We start from the raw sequence: 20,684 nt of genomic DNA on the forward strand, positions 1-20,684 counted from the left end.
TGTATGGCCAGCTTAAAGTGACAACAAACGCAGGAGTTAAATCCTAAAAATACATTCAAGTACCTTAACTATTAACAAAAATGTATCATATTTGTGTATCACTCGGCTGTAGATCCTCAAATCATCTCTGACTTGGTGCTGACACTGTCCTTCCTTCTGGGGGGTGGCAACTTTTGTTCCCCATGGTCCCTGTGTGTGTTGTAAAGTAGCCACCGCTCCAAGCTGAGTTTAGTGTCACGTTAAATTGGCCCTTGTATGTGGGCATATGAGATAGCAACCTTAGATTGTAAGCTCCTCAAGTCATGGACTAATGTGAATGTGCATTATGCAAAAATGAATGGCTCTATATAAATATCTGTAATAAAAAAATGTAATTAAAGTGCTGATCTGACTTCTTTTAGCTAGTAACAGGGTCAGGTTAAATCTATTTCAGTCCATAAAATCGATCGAAGTTTGTTAGTCAACCAAATATCTTATGGGCCATTGGCTTCATTTTTTGTAACGCCAGCTTTTAATTGAAAGCTTATGAAATCTAGTTAAATGTGGTTATAATTGTCTAAAAGTTAGGGATATTGTTAATTAATTAATTATTAGTATTATCCAGAATAAAATAATACATTCAACAAAAAAATCCCCATCTGCCTCCATCTTCTGCAGATAAAAAGTGTCAACGGTAAATCTTTTTAATGGGTTGCAAATATTGTAGTAGATGGAACAATAGTAGCGGGGCAACGTATCTCTGTGACATGAAAGTCTAATGAAGATTACATGTGCTGCCTAGGAATCACATAATACGGTGTGAACAAGACACAGTATATAAAACAAAGCAGCACTGATACATGAAAAGAGGATATTTACACACAAAAAAAATAACAGAAAAAAAAATCTCAGCTGTGGATAGAGCATCAGGGAAAATATGTTTGTTGTGATAAAGGGGACTACCACGGAGAATGTGTGAGGGGGGAAGGCAGACAGTGACATATTGTCACCCCCTCCCCTTCCCCAAACACAGGGCCAGGGAGGGTCCGGCTTCCTCTTACCTCATATCATCTCCCCCTGACTTCCCAACACAGGAGGAGGGGGAGAGGGAGCTGGAAACAAAAGAGGGGAAGGCATCTGCTCAAACTTCCTGAAAAAAAAAAAAAGGGAGAAAGGAGAGCAAGACTACAGAGAGGAGAGGAGACTTACGGAAGCAGGGGACCCAGACACAATAATGATACCACGGAACTGACACAAAAAAGGACACATTGGGAACTGATAGATTGATCAGAGCTGATAAAGGGAAGGTGTGGGGTGGGAGGACAGAGAAGGCAGATTTGCATGTAAAGAATAGGGGGAGGAAGAAGAGGCATAGGTGAAGACAAAGCTGCGCTAAGAGGATGTCTACCTCTATTGTAAGAAGAGAAAGCAAGAAGAGCCTGCAGAATCTACTAAGGTGAGGAAGGACAGTGATTGAAAATCAGAGACCACATAGCAGTGACCAATTTACATATCTGTTAGCGGTTTATGACTTTCGGTGGCAACATCAGGTTATGAAGATTTGTGCCTGCAGTTTTTTCTCCCTATCAAACCTCTTCTTTCTCTCCACACTAACTTAAATTTGCAACTACTAACGTCCTCATGGTTATAAGTCATGAATGATATGAAGGATGAATGATATCTGGGTGCCCTTCTCTGATTGTATAGGGATGAGTGATATGTGAGTGCCCTTCTCTGATTGTATAGGGATGAGTGATATGTGGGTGCCCTTCTCTGATTGTTTAGGGATGAGTGATATGTGGGTACCCTTCTCTGATTGTATAAGGATGAGTGATATGTGGGTTCTTATCTCTGATTGTAGAAGGTTGAGTGATATGTGGGTTCCCCCCCTCTGATTGTATAAGGATGAGTGATATATGGGTGCTCCTCTCTGATTGTATAAGGATGAGTAATATGTGGTGCCCCTCTCACTGTAGAAGGATGAGTGATATGTAGGTGTCCCCCTCCGATTGTAGAAGAATGAGTAATATGTTAATGTCCCCCTCTGATTGTAGAAGGATGAGTAATATGTTAATATGTGGGTGCCCCCCACTGTATGTATAAGGATGAGTAATATGTAGGTGCCCCCCTCTGACTGTATAAGGATGAGTTACGTGTGGGTGCCCCCCTCTGATTATAGAAGAATAAGTATTATGTGGGTGCCCCCCCTCTGACTGTATAAGGACGAGTTACGTGTGGGTGCTCCCCTCTGATTGTAGAAGGATACACGATATCTGAGTGCCCCCTTTGTTTGTAGAAGGATGAGTATTATGCGGGTGCCCCTCTCTGACTGTACAAGGCTGAATGATATGTGGGTTCCCGTGAAGTTATTTTACAATGCTAGCAACTCTAAAGTCAAAGGGGGCGATAACGCCGAGCTATTAGCAGAGCAGTACGGAGAAACTGTATTTTGTGAAGGACTTGCAATTGATTCAAATGAATGGGCTGGGATGGTTGTAGTGTTGGTGGGAAACAACTTGCCTGTTGATGAGGAGGAAGGAAGAATCCATGTGGGGGAATGTGGGGAGGATGTGATGGAATGTCAGGCACAAGAAGTGCCAGGATGGAGAAGGACATATAGCCAGGTACCCATGTATGCCATCCTGTACTGTGTACATAGCTGTCAAATAGATTATTAGCATATTAAAATCATTTGCAGGGTCATTTTGCTTTGCTGGTGTAAGTATTTGGTGTTGGGAGCTTGACGTAGTTGCTTTTGTTGCCAAAAACGTAAAACTAAAAGTGTTTACGTTTGAACCAGAAAGTAAAACCAGTCGATGTCCCATGAGCTCTGTGTACGACTTAACCCTTCAGTAGCCTGCACCATAATACTTTAAGACTTAGCCTCTGCAACACTTAAACTTTAACTCCTAACCTATAATGCTGAAACCTAAAACCCACAAAATCTGAACCAAAGAACAAACATTTGATATATTACAAGTCCTTAGATGTGGTCGCTGCATTCGTTTTATTTTCCTTTTTTTTCAGGCTATTTATTTTTTAGTTTTCACCTGGTTGTCCTGCCAATAGCACACTTCCTTCCTAGGGTGACAACGCTCACTCACCATACTGTATCTATGGAGAACCATTGCTTTCATCCTGGGGCAGAATTTCAGAATACCTCCTCCTCTCCTCTTCTCCATAACATAGGGGCAAGGTTTTTGTCATTCATGGAAATAACTGGAAATAATGGTAACTGATGACAGAGAGCACACGATGTTATCAGCTGACAAGATTTCTGGCAGGATCAACAGGATTTTGTTTTTTGTTTTGCATTTATTAAACAAATCACTTTTAGTGGTATATTTAACAAAGCAGATGGGAATAAACAAAATAGGTTTGTTGCTAGGGTTTCCATATACTTTCAGACTTAATGTGACCCTAATGCTTAACTAAATATTCTATATAACCTCAATGAATTAACCCCTCATACAAGATTTCCCACAAGGCCAACCGAGGCCCGGCCTCGGGACAGCAGGTAATAGAGGGGCAGCAGTGGAATTCCTATCTCCTGACACCCAGGACATGCAATTCCAGGCGGGTAGTTGTTTTATACATTTAGCCCTGCTTTTGACAAGTAGGGCTAAATGTAGAGCAGGGAAGCTTCCACTCATTCTGTACAAGTGATAATAAAGTAAAAAAAGAAAAAGAAATTAAAACCAACCCTGCTGCCCTGCCATCTGGGGGAAATTTAGCGTGGAGGGGGGCACATCAGGGACCTGGCCTTGGGGCATCAGAGAGAGTAAATCCGACCCTGCTCATACCCCAGCATTTAACTTTGCACCCTAATACAGGTCATACTCACAGTGATAGGATTGCTTATTATATGTATTGTTTTCATGAAAGGAATGTATGTTTTAGAAATCCATTGCAGGAAACAATTGTTTCAATCCAGGAATTATTGCTTTCTTCCAAAAGGGGTGACCCGTCATGGTGGAATATGCAGGTGAATTAGGGTTAGTTAGGATCAGTGTTTTGATTGGAGTTAAGAGGTATGGTTAGAGTGTGGGTTAGTGCTACAGGGAATGTTACAGGTAGTCAGGGCCGTCTTTAACGCAGTGCAAAAGGGGCAGTTGCCTCAGGCCCAGTCATTGCTGTGGGGCCCAAAGTAGCTGCCCTTTGAGCCAGCAAAAGATACACGTTGCATCATACTTTTACTATGCAATCGGCATCGCATGGTGGTGCTTTGCCACTGCCGTGCGCTGCGTAATGATGTCACATCTTACGCGGGGTCACGTCTCCCTTTGAGACATATTCTCCTATCTCCTCCTATCGCTTGATACGGGGCATGGTGGGTATAGGTTAGTGTTAGGGTTACAAGGGATGGTTAGAGTGAGGGTTATGGCTACAGGGAGGGTTAGTGTTAGAGTTAAAAGGAGGATTAGTGTTAGAGCTACAGAGAGGGTTTGTGTTAGAGCTAAAGGAGGATTAGTGTTAGAGCTACAGAGAGGGTTAGTGTTAGGGTTACAGGGAAGGTGAGGATAAAGGTTTTTGTGAGGGTTAGTGTAAAGGATTAATGGAGCATTAGTGTTAGGTTACAAGAAGTTAAGAAATTGGGTTACAAGGAGGTTATGGATTTGGGTTACAAGAAGGGTTTATGTTAAGGTTACAAGGGAGGGTTAGTATTAGGATTACAAGGAAGGGTTAGAGTTAGGGTTAGGGTTACAGTGAGGGTTTTATGTTAATTCTACAGGGAAGGATAGAGTAAGGGTTACAGGGAAGGTTAGAGTGAGGGTTAGGACTACAGAGAGGGTTAGTGTTAGAGCTGCAGGGAGGGTTAGTGTTAGGGTTACAGGGAAGGTTAGTGTCAAGGTTGGTGTTAGGGATTAATGGAGTGTTATTGTGAGTGTTAGGTTACAGGGAGTTAAGGGATTGGGTTACATGGAGTGTTAGTTTTAGGGTTAGTATTATGGGACACTAGGACTGCTAATGTAAAGTTAAATGTTAGGTTACGGTAGGGGGTAGTATTTGGGGTAGAGGGGAAGGCACAGTGAAAGTTAGTGTTAGGGTTAGAGAGTATGTCAAGCTGGTCGTAGATGGCTCATATTTGCCCAGTTGGTGCTAAATTGGTTGCAATTCCTGTCAGCAACACCCAGCAAGACAAAAGTCAATTAAATGAATCGTCCCATTCAGCCAACAAGCTAACATTAGTGTTGCAGCGAGTGTTAATGGGTCAGTGTTAGGATTATGTTACAGGAAGGGTCAGTGTTAGTGTTAAGGTTACCAGTTATGTCAATGTGAGGGTTACAGTATTGGTTACTATAAAGGAAGGCCTTAGGGCAGGTCATGGGCTGAAAACTACTGGCCCCAAACTCACGCCACTGAAAGCTAATGTATCATGACATTTGCAGTGTATGTATTCCCTGGAACATAAGTGATGACATCATAGCAGCAGAGGTTGTAATGGTACTTATCACAATATGTTGTGCTGCATTATTAATATTTGTGATGATGCATTAGAGATGATCAAATCTGGAATTACTCACTGGAGGGAAGTAGAGATGTCTGGCGCTGTGCCTGTGAATCAGCAGCCAGTAAACTGCCGGAGTGAGGTAAAGTGACACTGTGAGGTCTGTTTATACATCTTTAATCTTTTTGTAAACCCCCTAAAGATACAGCCGGTGATAAATGTTCTGGCCACATTCCAGCGATGTTCAGACTCTCGGGTATGTACTTATACTGTCTGTCACTGCATGTTTGTACTGCTATGTCATAGCCATGCAGCCATATGTGTACAATTGGCATGCAGTGTTGTTTTTCTTGTGGTAGCATTTATAATACTGTATGATATATTGTAAATGATTGGGGCAATGTTAACCTGAAACCAGGCTTAGGGCGGCCATGTGTGGTGCATTCTTTTTTGATTGCCGCATGCGGGCCACTTAAGGATTAACAGCTGAGCGATAAAAGCTATGAGCAGGGGGTGCTTGTTATCACAGGCCCAAATTGAGAGATCTGGCAGGTCATATGATCTGTGGGACCGCTACCGTGCATTCCCCTTTCTTCATAAAAAAGGGATTATCAGTAAATCTTTGCAGTGCTTAGAAGCCTCTAATGCTATATACACAGAGATGGAATTTATCAAAACTGCAGCAGAGAGAATGAAGAGCAGTTGCCCATAGTAACCAATCAGCTTCTCTCTTTCATTTTCAAAGCTTAACTGAACAGACTGAAGAGAGAAGCTGATTGGTTACTATGGACAGATTCAATCTGCTCCAGTTTTGATAAATTCCCCCCAGTATCTATAATGAAATACATAAGCTAGAGGTATACCTGTTAAAGTGACACTAATCTCAGGGGTTAAATCTTAAAAATGAATTCCAGTACTTTAATTATTAACAAAAATGTATCTTATTTGTGTATCACTCGGCTGTAGATCATCAAATCATCTCTGAATTGACACTGTCCTTCCTTCTGGAGGTTGGCTACTTTTGTTTCCCATGGTCCCAGAGTGTGTTGTAAAGTAGCCACCGCTCCAAGCTCACTCCTGTGATGAACTACAATCTCATGTTTAGTTTACCAATTTGTATTGAGATCGTAGTCCATCACGGGAGCGAGCTTGGAGTGGTGGCTGCACTACAACACACCCAGGGACCATGGAGAACAAAAGTAGCCACCCTCCAGAAGGAAGGACGGTGTCCATTCAGAGATGATTTGAGGATCTACAGCCGAGTGATACACAAATAAGATACATTTTTGTTAATAGTTAAGGAACTTGAATGCATTTTTAAGATTTAACTCTTGCGTTTACTGTTACTTTAAGTGTCACATTTATTGCTATGGAGGCGGGAGATGGGAGTGAAAGAGCAGCCCCAAACATCACTAAGAGGAACAATATTAGTAGTTACACATTTTCTGAACTGCTTGATTGTTTGACCCTCTAGAGAGCGGGCACGTTTGGTACCATAGACATGATATCCTCCAAGAGAAAAAAAAAAAATAGGAACACCTTTTAGCATACAGTATGTGCTCAAAGGACACACCTCCAGTTATGTGGACCATGAAGAGTTAATACACAAATAAAACATGAGTTAAACCCATAAGTGTTCCTATTCACAACTATGTATTTTTATACTGGTCACTCACCTGGTGTCTGGGCTCTTGTCTTGGTGATGGTCTGATGTGATTGTTTTATCTCCGTACATATTGCTGTGGAATCCAAATGTTTCAATTGCAATTATGGTTAAACTTGACTGTAAGGTGAGGAAGAAGTAAGGTTGTCACCTGTCCAGGATTTACCCGGACAGTCCGGGTTTTGAATGCTTCGTCCGGGTTTAATGGCAGCAGAAACCCAGACAAAAGTTGTTAGGCAGACAGGGGCAACCAAAATTAAGATAGGGGCTACTGGTCCCCTACTGAAAATAGTCTCAACTGTGATATTTACATATGAATAAGCCACGACTCATTCTCACAAAAAAATGTTTGCGCGTCACTAGAGTGTTGGGGTTTCGCCTGAAGAAAAGGTAGCAACCCTGGGAAGAAGGCTTGCATATATCATATAATCTCAGTAAATGTCAGTACCCAATACCTTTGCCTCATAGAGCATGCATTACTAAAGGATGTTTACAAATCCAGGGAGAAAAGCCATCAGGGCTCCAAATGTTACACAAATTGTCAAGAATTTCTAAGATTTACCCTTCTCGCAATGCCTGTCAGCAATTATGAGCACTTTTTAGGCTTTTGAAAGCTCTTCATCACTAACATGTTAACACGTATGCTTGTTAGGGATGAGTGGAGGGATTATAGAGAGATAATGTTACCACAAAATTACCGAATTTGTCATTGGCAGAATTTCACTGAAGTTGAAATTCTTAATTCTCCTCATTAAGCTGCCTAGGCGACATTTGCTTTGAGAAAATTCTACTCTTCTACTCCTTTTTTCTACTCCTTTTTTCTTTGTTATTTAGAGTGTGGGTTTTTGGAGGGTGTTTATAGTTTAGTTTATTTCATTTGTGTTCTTTTTGTGTATTTGATCTTTATGTGTGTATTGGTGTATTTTATTCTTTCTTTAAAAAAAGGTTAAATGATGACGCCAATGAGGGGCCTTTTTGGCATAAGAACTGGTCCAGATTAGGTGAAAGCAGCGTCAGTAACCTTGATTATTTATTTATTATTGGTATTCACCCTGACAATTTCTACTCAGTGCTTTACGTAGTTGCACATTCACATCAGTCCCTGACCTCAAGGAGCTTACAATTTAAAGTCCCTATCTCACATGCATACATAAGTGGTTGATTTAGACAGGAGCCAATTACCTTCCAGCATGTCTTTGGAGTGTGGGGGGAAACCCAAGCAAGCACAGGAAGAACATGCAAACTGCTCTCAGATAGTGTCCTGACCAGGATTTGAACGAGGGACCCTCAGTTCTGCAAGGCAGACGTGCTAACCACTATGCCACTGTGCCGCCCCTACCATTTAAAGCGACCCTGTCTTGAACAGTTGAAATGTTCTGTTATCTGTAAAAGAAGGCAGCAAATATTCACCTTTCCCGGGGGCCTGCGGCCTTGAATACTGCTCTGATCACTAGAACTGGCCCCTGAAGTTGATATCCTAGGGGCCCCCACAGATCTCACTGGCTCCTTCCTATGACCTCACATCACCGCAATGGTGAGGTGAGGTCAAAGGGAGGATCCAGTAAGAGCTGCGGAGACCCGGGAGATCAACACTCTCAGATTATCATTTTCTCAGTGGTGTTCAGGGGATCAGTTCTAGCAACTGCAGAGGAGCTTGTTGGCATGGGCACCAGGAGAGGTAAGTATTTCCTGCTTTCTTTTACAGGTAAGAGAGGTTTTAACAAATATCTTGACACACGTCAAAGCCTTTAAAAACCACCTTAATTTCACTTTCCCATTAGCTGCATAATAGCGAAATTTTACCAAAATCTTCAATTTTGGCAACATCCCTAATCAGGACAGGAGATATATTTAGATAAAAGCTGACCATACACTGCTAGAATTTAGAGCGAGCCAACAGGATGTGTGGCCCTGCCAAAACCCCTCCGTATGACAAAAGTCAATTTTGTAACTGACTTTTGGGTCTGGATTGAAATTGTCTGCCAAACAATAGCTCCAGCCAGTCAGCTGCATTCACTGTTCATGTATTGTGACAGCGACGAGTGCTGGCTGTCAGAATACAGTAGCTGGCAGGGGAGAATCAAGCGTTTTGACATGATCAGCCTGCTGGACATATAGAGAATTGCCAGCTTAGGGTTGAGGGCACAGACATTTTGGCACACAGCTGACTTCCTGTCCACTTTTCACACTGACATATTACAAATCTGTCCTCCTCAGCCTGTTTCCAGCCTGAAATACTACATACATAAGACAAAAAGCTGCACACATCTACACACTAAATTATATCATCTAGTCACGCACATTGTGACTGTGATTACTACGTCTTTATATGGAGCAGCTTTTGTCTTAGGCCCCGTTCACATATAGCGACATACCTTTTGCAGCGGATCCGCACGGCCGGGATAGCGCGACTTTCGGGGCGACGTTCCAGCGACGATCCAGCGACGGTAGCGCGACCTTCCCCGTCGGGCTCCATAGAAAAAAAGTAAAATCGCGCAAAATCCGCCGAAAAAAGGGTCCGGTAGAAGCGACTTGCGACCGCGACGAGCGACATGGAGTTAAGACAGCTCCATTGAATAACATTGGCCGGCGACTTCTCGCGATATCGCGCGGCAAAAATGCGCGATATCGCGGCGGAAATCGCGCGACAATTCGCTATATGTGAACGGGGCCTTAGGGTTGGTGCCCCTTTGACATAAAAGCATATTTATGCGTCTTGTATTACAGCCAGTATATTTGTAACATATTACTGTGAATCTGAGTCCCAGAGGGGTTATATGGTTACGTGTCAGTTCTTCTGTTTTTCATTCACACCCCTTAATATTACACCCTCATCTGCTCTGCATACAGCTCAGACCATCCCATCGTTAATTTCTTCACAGCTTTGGATTATTCCGCCTTATCTCTCAACAAGTCACTGTAAAGTATTACATCCTTTACTAACACCATGCCAAGTTTTGACGGCATGCTTGAAAGGTTAGCTCTTGGCATGTGTCCACCAGTCCTCGGGATGTTGATGGTAAATTGAGAAGCTAGACCTGAATCTTAAAGAACCAGTAAAGCTGAAATACCAGTTAAAGTGTGTCTAAACCCAAGCACATATTTTTTATATATTGCAGACAATGCTCTCTTACTGTACTTTACAGGAGCATTGTTGTCACTCTAGGACAGGAAGTGTGTTGGGATTACAAAAACTTTCCCCTCTACTTTTCATCTCCATAACATTGAGGGCTACTTCATACCAGCCCTGTTAAGCTGCATTCGGCAGCTTTGCACAACATAGGCACAATGCAAAGAAAAGGCAATTTACCCTGAGTACTATAATTTTAGTTCACACCACTGCACCGCAGGGGGGCCCCCGCTTCAGATTCCGGTAAGGACACTATCTTCATGGAGTTTGCATGTTCTCTCTGTGCTTGTGCGGTTTTCCTCCGGGTATTTCGTTTTCCTCCCACACTCCAAGGACATGCTGAAGGGTTAATTGGCTCCTGCCTAAATTGGCCCTGTATATGAGATAGGGAGCTTAGATTGTAAGCTCCTCGAAGGCAGGCACTGATGTAAAGCATCGTGTAAAATTGTAGGCGCTATATAAATACCTGTAGCAATTTACCCTGAGTACTATAATTTTAGTTCACACCACTGCACCGCAGGGGGGCCCCCGCTTCAGATTCCGGTAAGGACACTATCTTCATGGAGTTTGCATGTTCTCTCTGGGAAATAAGCAAACACATACCGTCGCTCGCTCACTTCTCGATCATCTCACTGCAGAGAGCCGTGACTGCTCCCGGCAGGGATTCCATCTAAAGGACATTGCCTAATCAAATTCTGTGTGTAGCCAACCTAAAGATGGTAATAAATAGCCCATTCTCACTTGATATGTCACATGTGGTATAGATTGAACCTTGCATGGCTATCCCTGTAGGGATATGTTCCACCAGCATTATGGCTTGATATCAGACAACTTGTTTGGAAAATATCTGTACAATAGGCAGATCTTTCTTTTTTCTAACTGAGAACATGGAAGAAAGTCATTCACTATACCTAACCCTCCTCAGTCCGTCCGCCAAGTTACACAGTGTTGGGTACTGGATGTTTCAGGATGGGCTGATAGATCTTTTGTTCTCCAGGAGATACACTATCTGCCTACTCTCTCTACCTTCAGTCTACTATTACTATGAAATTAATGCTATGTATTGTTTATTCATTATTTCCAGTAATTTATATAGCACCCACATATGACACAGCACTTTACAAATTGCTTAGAAAGCATGTGAGAAGTACAAGATTTTACTCAAAGGTCACAGTGCCTGAGCTGTAAGTCACTTCTAATCTGGTTGCTTTACAAAGTTGTTGGGTAAATAGTAGAACATGACTGTGGGCAGGTTTTGGGTACGGAGTGAGCAGTGTACATAAAAACTCAAAGGGCATATTGTTTCTATTAGAAGCTAACGGTTACATGTGCATACTGACAGCATAGCCACTGTATCATTATAGGGAATATCGTTCGACCCCCTGGATGTGATGGTCAGAAGGCAGCAGGATGCAGAGGCGTGAGAACACGCATGTGTACAATGCCAGAAGACACAGATTCCTGGGAGTGGACAGGGCGTGCAAGGGACATGTCAGCTAATGTCACTGCTGCTCAGCTGCCAGTCTTAATTCGCCGATAACACACCCCTCTGGGGGTATTAAAGAGGCCAGAAGCAGGGAGGAGGCTCACTTCTGAATGCTTTCTAGAAGCGTCACTGTATGAGAATAAATAGTCTACATAGCTAGATCCATTGGCCCGGTTATTTAAGGTGCAACTGAAGCCAAAACTAGCTTTGGATAGAGTGGAGAAGGATAAGAATACCTGTCCGGTTTTATTGTTTCTGTATCCCCGTTAGGGAGAGTCACCCTCTTTATTTGTCCTGGTGACGTTATTAATGAAAGTGAAATAAAATCCCACATTTTGGGTTGTCATCAGAACATAAATAGATGGGAATTCTTCCAATGGGGACACTAGTTCTGGTGACCTTTCTGACCAACAGGGATTTACCTCTCTTTGGAGGGATATCCTCTCACTTGATGTTGTGGCTATCAGACAGGATGTGAAGGGAAATCACCACTATGGGACACAGATGTCAAAAACAGCTGAAGGGGGATTTAACCCTCCCTCACTGTCTCCAAAAGTTTAAAAAAAAAAAAGTTTTGGCTTCAGTTCTATGTTAATACACAAAGACTGGCTTATAATTGGTAGAGCAGCTAACAGAATTCTGTACAGACTGGTTATGTCACTTTGTTTTAATGCAGAGAGCAAGGGTCCTTCTCTACACTATGCTGGCAGTAGACAGGCTTTTCTACTCAGGCTGTGGCTACTTTCTGCAGAAATCAAACTGTAAAGCTGGCCATAGACAGCTCGGATCCCGGCGGATTTGGCAGCAATCAGTTAAACATTGAGCTGTGGGTGGCCCCGCACGATCCCCTGGTGTGACAAACAATTAAAAAATATACTGAGCCCAATAGAAAAGAATGGACCAAACTGCTTATGCTACCAGCAGGCCGAAAATATGGCTAGCTTAAAGCTTTTGATGCAACTGGAATCTTTTTATCTGATTTAAACCCAACGGTTAGCTTGGACATCCAAGTACAGGAGAGATGAGCTGGTAACACAGGTACTGTTCTATAAAGAATGTGGCTGACTTGCACTATCCTTCAGATGTGTTTGTTGGTTGTAAAAAAAGATAACTTGATGATCTAACTGTACTTCATGAAACCATATCAAGCTTATGTGTATTGGTATCTCAAATGCTGATGCACAGTAACTGATACAGTAAACAGGCATTGGTGTGATATATAAAATATATGGTACAGGCATTGGTGTGATATATAAAATATATGGTACAGGCATTGGTGTGATATATAAAATATTTGGTACAGGCATTGGTGTGATATATAAAATCACTAAAACTGTAAGTTACAATATGCTATCAAACATAATTACCAGACGCTTTGACAGCCAATCAGATTCTGGTTGTCATTTTCTGATAAAAGTTAGAAAATATAGGGTATTGAGGGCAATGCATAAGGCTCCCAAAGTGATATTACAGTCAAAAGGTTTTTCAGCAATTTCAAATGCTGATGAAATCACTTACACTGGATGATGCTCCTTGATATTTAAAAGTTGTGGCTTCCTCCAGAATCTGCTGGTCCCCTGAGCACTGGCTCTGATATCCAGTTTTAGGGTGGCTCCTCCTGGCAGGGTCCTATGGAGCCACCCGGGTGTGCTAGTAAGCTGTGTGTGTCTCCACAAACATACAGGCACAGCAAGTCAAACCACTCCCCTCCTCTTACCTACAGTCTACTTTCTCCCTTCTCCAAGCTAGTATATGGACAGCTGCTGTGATCTTGTACTGGACAGGAAGTTCAGGGAAGCTGAGCTGAGAGAGTTGGAGCTGTTAAAAAACATGATGATTGTAAGTGTTTGGGTAAAAATGTAAAGAAATGCTTTGCTGAGAAATGTATATTTTTTGATGTGGATTCATTACTGAAAAAAAAGTTTGATATTTTAATACTACTGTAATGCTTAAGTTATTAAAGTTCTTGGTAAAAATAAGTACATTTAAAGGAGAAAATCACTCATCCTCATTGTACGAGTCAATGTGTGACAATGAAACTGTCACACGTCGGCTCAATAGATCGGGATGTGAGCGAACACATACCATCGCTTGCTCACTTCTCGATCATCTCCCTGCAGAGAGCGATGACTGTCACTCACGGCTCCCTGCAGGGACTGGACTGGAGGAACGGACGTGGGAGGGGGCGGGTACAGCCGGCTCTGCCTCTAGATAGGCAGAGCCCACTGTCATTCACGCAGCTGGGTGTATCTCGACAGTAATGTCGGGATCTGTCCTGGCTGCAGCGGTCTTAGTATAACGCAAGCTGTAGCTTGCGGTATACTGAGCTTTTTGTCACGGGAGGATGCTAGTATATGTCCTCCCGTGACCTATGGGGAAAAACACTTACCCCAAAGTTCTCTGTTAAGGGAAACCTGTTATGAGAGAATCATGGAAGCTGCTATTGCTTACATCTTCAGAAAATGCCTAGTCATGCTGAGGCCTCTGGCCTCAATACTGTAAGCCACAGGCCCAGAATAAGTATGAAAATTGACTTTTTTGCATATTTGATTTACTTTTGATCTGGTTTGCATACTTGCTGTCGGTAAAAACAAAATGTGTCAAAATATTTTCCAGTTAGCACTTTTAGAAGGCAGAACCAATAATGAGGATTTCCATATTTTTCTCATGACATATTTCTTTTAAAGTGGAAGTTTAGGGAAGAAAAAGGCAGTGGTGGGGCTTGTGGTTCCCAGAGCTGCTCAACTTTTTGCTCTGAAATAATGCTCAGATATTAAAATGATGTTAAGGCTCCGTTCACACCTATCATTTCTATGGCCATGTTCACATCTGAGCATGTTGTCGCCTGTAGCAAAACACCTGTCGCTTGCAAAAAAAGTACATGAACTTCTTTTTGGCAGATTAGGCGCTTCTTACCCCCATAGACTTCAATGGAAATACTCAAAGTGCATGTTTGCTGCGTTTTTGCACATTTGCCCATTTACATCAATGACACCTATGGATGGATCCTGTCTGCGTCCGAGCAGGGACACCCGCACCCACACGGACGTGCAGTTCGTGTGAGCGTACAGCAGCGTACGGCGGCGCACTCCAATAGAGAAGAACAAGCTGCTGCGTACAAATCACACGCAGCATCTGTCCTTCGGGGCCGTCTGTTAGTCGTGTGAATGAGGGCTTAAAGTGACACTAAACTCAGAGGTTAAATCTTAAAAATACATTCAAGCACCTTAACTATTAACAAAAATGTATCTTATGTTTGTATCACTCGGCTGTAGATCCTCAAATCATCTCTGAATTAATGCTGACACTGTCCTTCCTTCTGGATGATTTGTGAATCTACAGCCGAGTGATACACTCGGCTGAAGATACAGGAGTTAAGGTACTTGGATGCATTTTTAAGATTTAACTATTAACAAAAATGTATCTTATTTGTGTATCACTCGGCTGTAGATTCACAAATCATCTCTGAATTGGTGCTGACACTGTCCTTCCTTCTGGAGGGTGGCTACTTCTGTTACCCATGGTCCCTGATTGTGGTAAAGTAGTCACCGCTCCAATCTTGCTCCCGTGATGGACTACAATCTCAATACAAATTAGAAAACTAAACATGAGATTGTAGTCAATCACAGGAGTGAGCTTGGAGCGGTGGCTACTTTACAACACACACAGGGACCATGGGGAACAAAAGTAGCCACGCTCCAGAAGGGAGGACAGTGTCAGCACCAATTCAGAGATGATTTGTGAATCTACAGCCGAGTGATACACAAATAAGATACATTTTTGTTAATAGTTAAGGTACTTGAATGCATTTTTAAGATTTAACTCCTGACTTTAGTGTCACTTTAAAGTAACTGGTTCTTGAGACTAGAACTGATCACTGGCGCCCTGAGTTTATCAAGTATTGGTCTCCAGAAAAGAACATATAGTGCCCAAGCAGTGTTCTTATTATTGTTATTGTCTTCTCTTGTGTGTGGCAGGCTGACCACTCAGTGGAGTGTGGAAGATGAAGAAGAAGCAGCACGGGAACGTCGTAGAAGAGAGAGACAGCAGCAGGAGGGAGGTGAAGGACAGTCTCCAGATGACCTCGATGACGAGAACTGCACACAGAGAGATAACCAGTAAGAGCATGCATAAACTTCACTCCCTGTTCCTAAAGCTGGCCATATACAGAATTAATTGCTGGCCTTCCCTTCTGAAAATGCTGGCTCTCAAGCTGATCCAGTGGCTTCATTAGTTTTAAGTTGCTGATCCAGAACATTCCTTCTGACTTTCGAATCTGTGGGCATGTTCTGGGTCAGTGACTCAGGCAATTAGTATTTTCAGGCAATAAGTAAGTCAGCAGTGGAAGTCTGTCTATTTTTCTCAATACAGGTTCCTTTTAAAAGGAGTATGTAACACCAATATTTCTTATTGCATTTTTGGATGGAGTGGGGAAGGATTAGATCCTGTGTCAAGTTCTTGTTGCTACCGGGGGCTTCAATTGTGAGGTCTCTCCTCATATCCTGGTCTACTGATAACAGTTCACTAGACAAGAAATTAAGGGAACTCTCCAAACTGCAACAATACAGAAATAAAAATGCTTTTTTTTAGTAGAGCAGGGATCCCAACCCGAAAAGTCATTTCAGGGTGGTGCCCTCTGTCAACCACACTCCCACCACTCTGCGGGGTGGGTGCAACAACAAGGAAGAGAGCACACCCCTGAAATGATGGCAGATAGCAAAGAAGCTATTGCTTCCCTTGGTATCTGTTATTTTTTTAGTATTCTGACAGCTGCTGCCGTCAGAATATATTTTTAAAATATAAAAATTGAGAACTTCAGGTCCACCTCTGCTGATTGACAGCAGCAAAACTAGGAAAAAAATTTTGGCTTGACACACACTTTAAAGAATGTAAAGCCAAGGCCACCTTTAAATGCAGCCAGAGTAAGTTACATAACTAGTTTTTGGTTATTAAATGTTTTGGTTGGTAAATGTTCTGATAATCTACTATTAAAACAGAAGATATAGTTAATCAATTCAAAACTATTCTTGAGTTTGGTAACAAGGGATCAAAACTGTTACATGATACAGGAGTTTTCAACACTACTGTGTGACCCTTGCCCTATTTAATGCATATGTCAAGACAAAATAAAAATAAACACATATGCAGTACATCCCTATAATGCATGCATATTTGCCAATGTTTTATTCCTTCAATGACCCAGCAAGTATAATTTACTACTAAACAGAAGCTATAGTTAAGCACCCCAAAACTATCCTTGAGGTTGGCATCAAAGGATCAAAACTGTTACATGTTCCAGAAGTGTTTGGCACTACTGCAGGACCTTTGCCCTATTTAAAGCATTGTCAAGCAAAATTAAAAAAACACACATATGCACTATATCTCTATAATACATGCACATTTGCCAAAGTTTTATTCATTTAAAGGCACACCAAGTATAGAAAACACATGTTGATCTACCAGAGATGCACTCATCTCTTAATTTCCTATTGTAGGCTGACAACATACAGCATTTTTGTGGAATGAGCGGTGTCAGCACTGCCTAGCTTTAGTGCTTAAGTGGCTATCCTGCAGATATGAAGACAGTGGGAGTGGTTAAGTAATGTATCAAGTGACCCTGTGCATGGATGACACCAATCAGTCCACAAAAATGCTATGCGTTGTCAGCCCACAATAGGAAATTATGTGCCTGGTCAAGTTTTTAGCACCGGCTCCTTCGACAAAAGTTGAATGAAAAATTGACTTCATTTGAACAGAGGGTCGAATTTTAGCAAGACTCGGACAAAATTTGACCAGTGTATGGACAGCTTAACTGTCTCCCTTGAGATAAACACCAGGGGTGCCTTCATGACCCTCTTTACTGACTAGACATAGATACTGAACTGAGCCAATCATTTGCGTTCATACAGTGATCAAGCAGAACTTGGTAAGGCAACAATCATCTGACAGCGCATGGCCAAATGTTTGTTACTGAACAATTGTTTGGAGATACCAATCTTTTCTTAAGCCTTAAAAAAGATTTGTTCATGTTTGGTCACCTTGTCTGAGCATTCCGAATTTCCAGGAAAAAAAGCTGCTTGCATGTCTGAGTTCAAATTGAAAACCCGACACTCTTTTGTGGTCTTCAAATGCTAATCTTTTGTTTGTATTTGTATCAAGTTAAAATGGGATCACAGAATCATCCTTCCGGGTTTGGTGAATTCTTCCTGCATGTGTTGTCAAGCTGGGAAAGGGCTTGTTTGCCATCATTGTTTGCGTGATTGCTTAATCTGCAGCTGTAGTTCCAGGAACTTGCAGGAGTTGTCTTCAGAAGTTTTACATGTTAGACTTCCTTTTCTTATGAAGCCACAAAGAAGTCCATACCTCATACAGACTTTTTAAGATGGAAACACAATATAGCTCAAGGATACACACCTTCAATGACCCCAGTTATGTGGACCTCATCTGCAGTAAATGATAGTTAAACTCACCAGTATTGTTTACCACTATTTTATATTTGTTTGTTAAAATAAGAAATGAAAGAAATAGCTTGAATGACAGCGATCCAAAAAAAGGGACAACTGAACAGGAAAGAGGGACACAGCGATTTGGGTTCAAAAGAAGGACAAATGAGGCACAGTTGAGAGTCACTTAGACCATAGGCATCATAATGGGGGTGCTGCCCGCACCGGGTGACACCATCAGAGGGGTTAAAAATCCAAGATAACTCATCGCACTCCTGACCGGAGAAGACCCAGCTTGCAGGGTGGGTGCGTTAGCGACAGCAGATGCCTCTGCAGATAACTTGAGATCAGTAAAAAGTCACTCGCGCTCCAATATAACGTCCAGTCAATCTATTTATTGACTAAATGGTGCAGCATTTCCATGCAACGTTTCGGAACCATGAGGTCCCTTCATCAGGCAACCAGAAAGACCATCAGAGGGGTGACACCAAAATGACTGACAGTGTCACCCCATCTGAAAAGTCCAGCATTCGGTCATTGACCGAGAGCCCGACAGCTGCACGAGAGAGGAGGGGAGCCGGCGGCATAACAGATGAACATCACCTCCTCTCTTTGCTGAAGTCCATCATTAAGATGAGCACCGCCAGTGAAATGCATGTGACATCATTATGCATGTATAGGTGTATACATAATGACATGCACAGCGGGTGAAACAGTTGAGTTAGTCCATTACCAGATAGAGCAGAATGCAACTAGTTGGCCATATATATTATTGAGTGATTTAAAAGCAGGAAATGATTTGAATCAAATTAATATAATAATATCAATAATAATATAAATTACAAAACATATTGACAAATCGTTAATTGCCACTTCTTTTGATTCCATCCTTATTAGGGAATCCACTCATTCCTTTTCCTCTCCTTAAAGCATATTCAAACCCAAAACCAAAATGTAATATATTAGAGCTTAGCAGTCCTTTGATGTGGTGGCTGCATTATTTTTTTTTTTTTTTTTTTGGGGGGTTTCTTTTTTTTTTATGTGGAATGTGAGACAAACACCCAAAACCAAAAGGGAAGTGTGCTTTTTTTTTTGTTTTTTTTTTGGGGGGGGGTTACTTTGATTTTACTTGGTGATTCTGCCAGTTCCACACTTGCAGTCCTAGGATGAGAACGCTTGCTCAGCCTACTGTACCATAACATTGAGGGCAGTGGTTCTGTAGACCTCTGAGACAGCAGAGAACATTAGTAAACTGGTAACAGTCAGCACAGGCAGTTATCAGCTCACAGGATTTCTGGCTGGTACGACAGGTATTTTTTGTAGTTATCATACTGACGTAACGAAAACTGTATATTTAACAGACCAAAAGGGACCAAATAAGAGAAGTTCATTGTTGGGGGTCAAATTGCTGATCATTTCCGATTGCAGTGACGCAAACAAATCGAAGGAGCAGGATGGAACATTTTACTCGAACATATACAATTCTAGCAGCGAATGTGGTTTTCATTAGGGAGACTGCAGGGGTTTTAGACATTATATGACTGTTTCCCTGTTTTCAAGTAGCTTGTGTGATAATCTAACACCTATCAGAGGACTACACAACACCAGCCTTGCAACTGGACAACTTAGAAACCTTTACCAACATCTGTTCTCCTAAGTGCTGGAGGTGTCTGGAGCAGACATCCCAACTCTCCCGGATGTTCTGGGAGTCACCCGCTCCCGGCGGCCCGGGAGAGAAACATTTTCTCCCGGAATGGTTTACTCTGCTTGATCTAGCAGATCGAGCAGAGTACACTTTTCCCTGCGATCTGTTGGGTTTTTTTCTGAGATTTTGGCCGCCGCCAGTGGGAGAGAAAAAAAAACAGCATAGGAATGCATAGCTAGATTGCTATTGGCAATTTCACTTTGCAATAGCCAATAGCAGACTAGCTATTGCACACGCCCATTGCTGCTGTCAATCAACAGAGGGGGAGCTGAAGTTCTCCATCAGGTCCTTTTCTAGTGATTTACAGCAGCAGAGGGCGGGTGCAATAGCTAGTCTGCTATTGGCTAGTGCACAGTGAAATAGCCAATAGCAATCTAGCTATGCATTCCTAGGCTGTTTTTTTATTTTATTCTGATGGCAGCAGCTGTCAGAATACTAAAAAAAACCCCAGCAGATAGCAAAGAAGCTATTGCTTCCCGTGATATCTGCCATCATGTTATGGGGGTGCTCCCCCCCTCCCTGAAATGAGGAGGGCACCTCCCTGAAATTGCCTTTTTCAGTTTGGGATCCCTGCTGCAGTGCTCCTCCCCGACTCTCAGTGAACTTTTCTAATTTGTTCCCTTTTGGTCTGTTAATGTTTCAAGTCCCATGAGGCATTGCAAGACTGACAGTTGCAGGCATGATTCCCAGAGACAGAGGCATGTTGAGATTTGTAGTTAAAGCACAGCCGGAGGGCTGGAGGTGCCTGGTCTATGGCCACCATTAGACTTGATCATAGGATATACCTTGTATGGTCACACAGAAAACCTCCCCATCCTCTTAACGTGTT

The 20,684-nt window shown here is 42.3% G+C and overlaps 1 protein-coding gene across 1 annotated transcript in view; it reads left to right on the forward strand.

Moving 5' to 3' along the window:
- The first annotated feature begins 1,049 nt into the window (after window positions 1-1,049).
- Window positions 1,050-20,684, forward strand: part of LSP1 (lymphocyte-specific protein 1) — a 45,136-nt gene continuing 25,501 nt past the window's right edge. The window contains exons 1-2 of the mRNA XM_018562655.1: window positions 1,050-1,435; window positions 15,685-15,825. Coding sequence (XP_018418157.1) covers window positions 1,380-1,435; window positions 15,685-15,825 — 197 coding nt within the window. The 5' untranslated portion in view covers window positions 1,050-1,379. The remainder of the gene's footprint in view (window positions 1,436-15,684; window positions 15,826-20,684) is intronic.

Source organism: Nanorana parkeri, unplaced genomic scaffold (assembly GCF_000935625.1).
Source record: "Nanorana parkeri isolate BGI_ZX_2015 unplaced genomic scaffold, ASM93562v1 scaffold589, whole genome shotgun sequence".
Lineage (NCBI taxonomy): Eukaryota > Metazoa > Chordata > Amphibia > Anura > Dicroglossidae > Nanorana > Nanorana parkeri.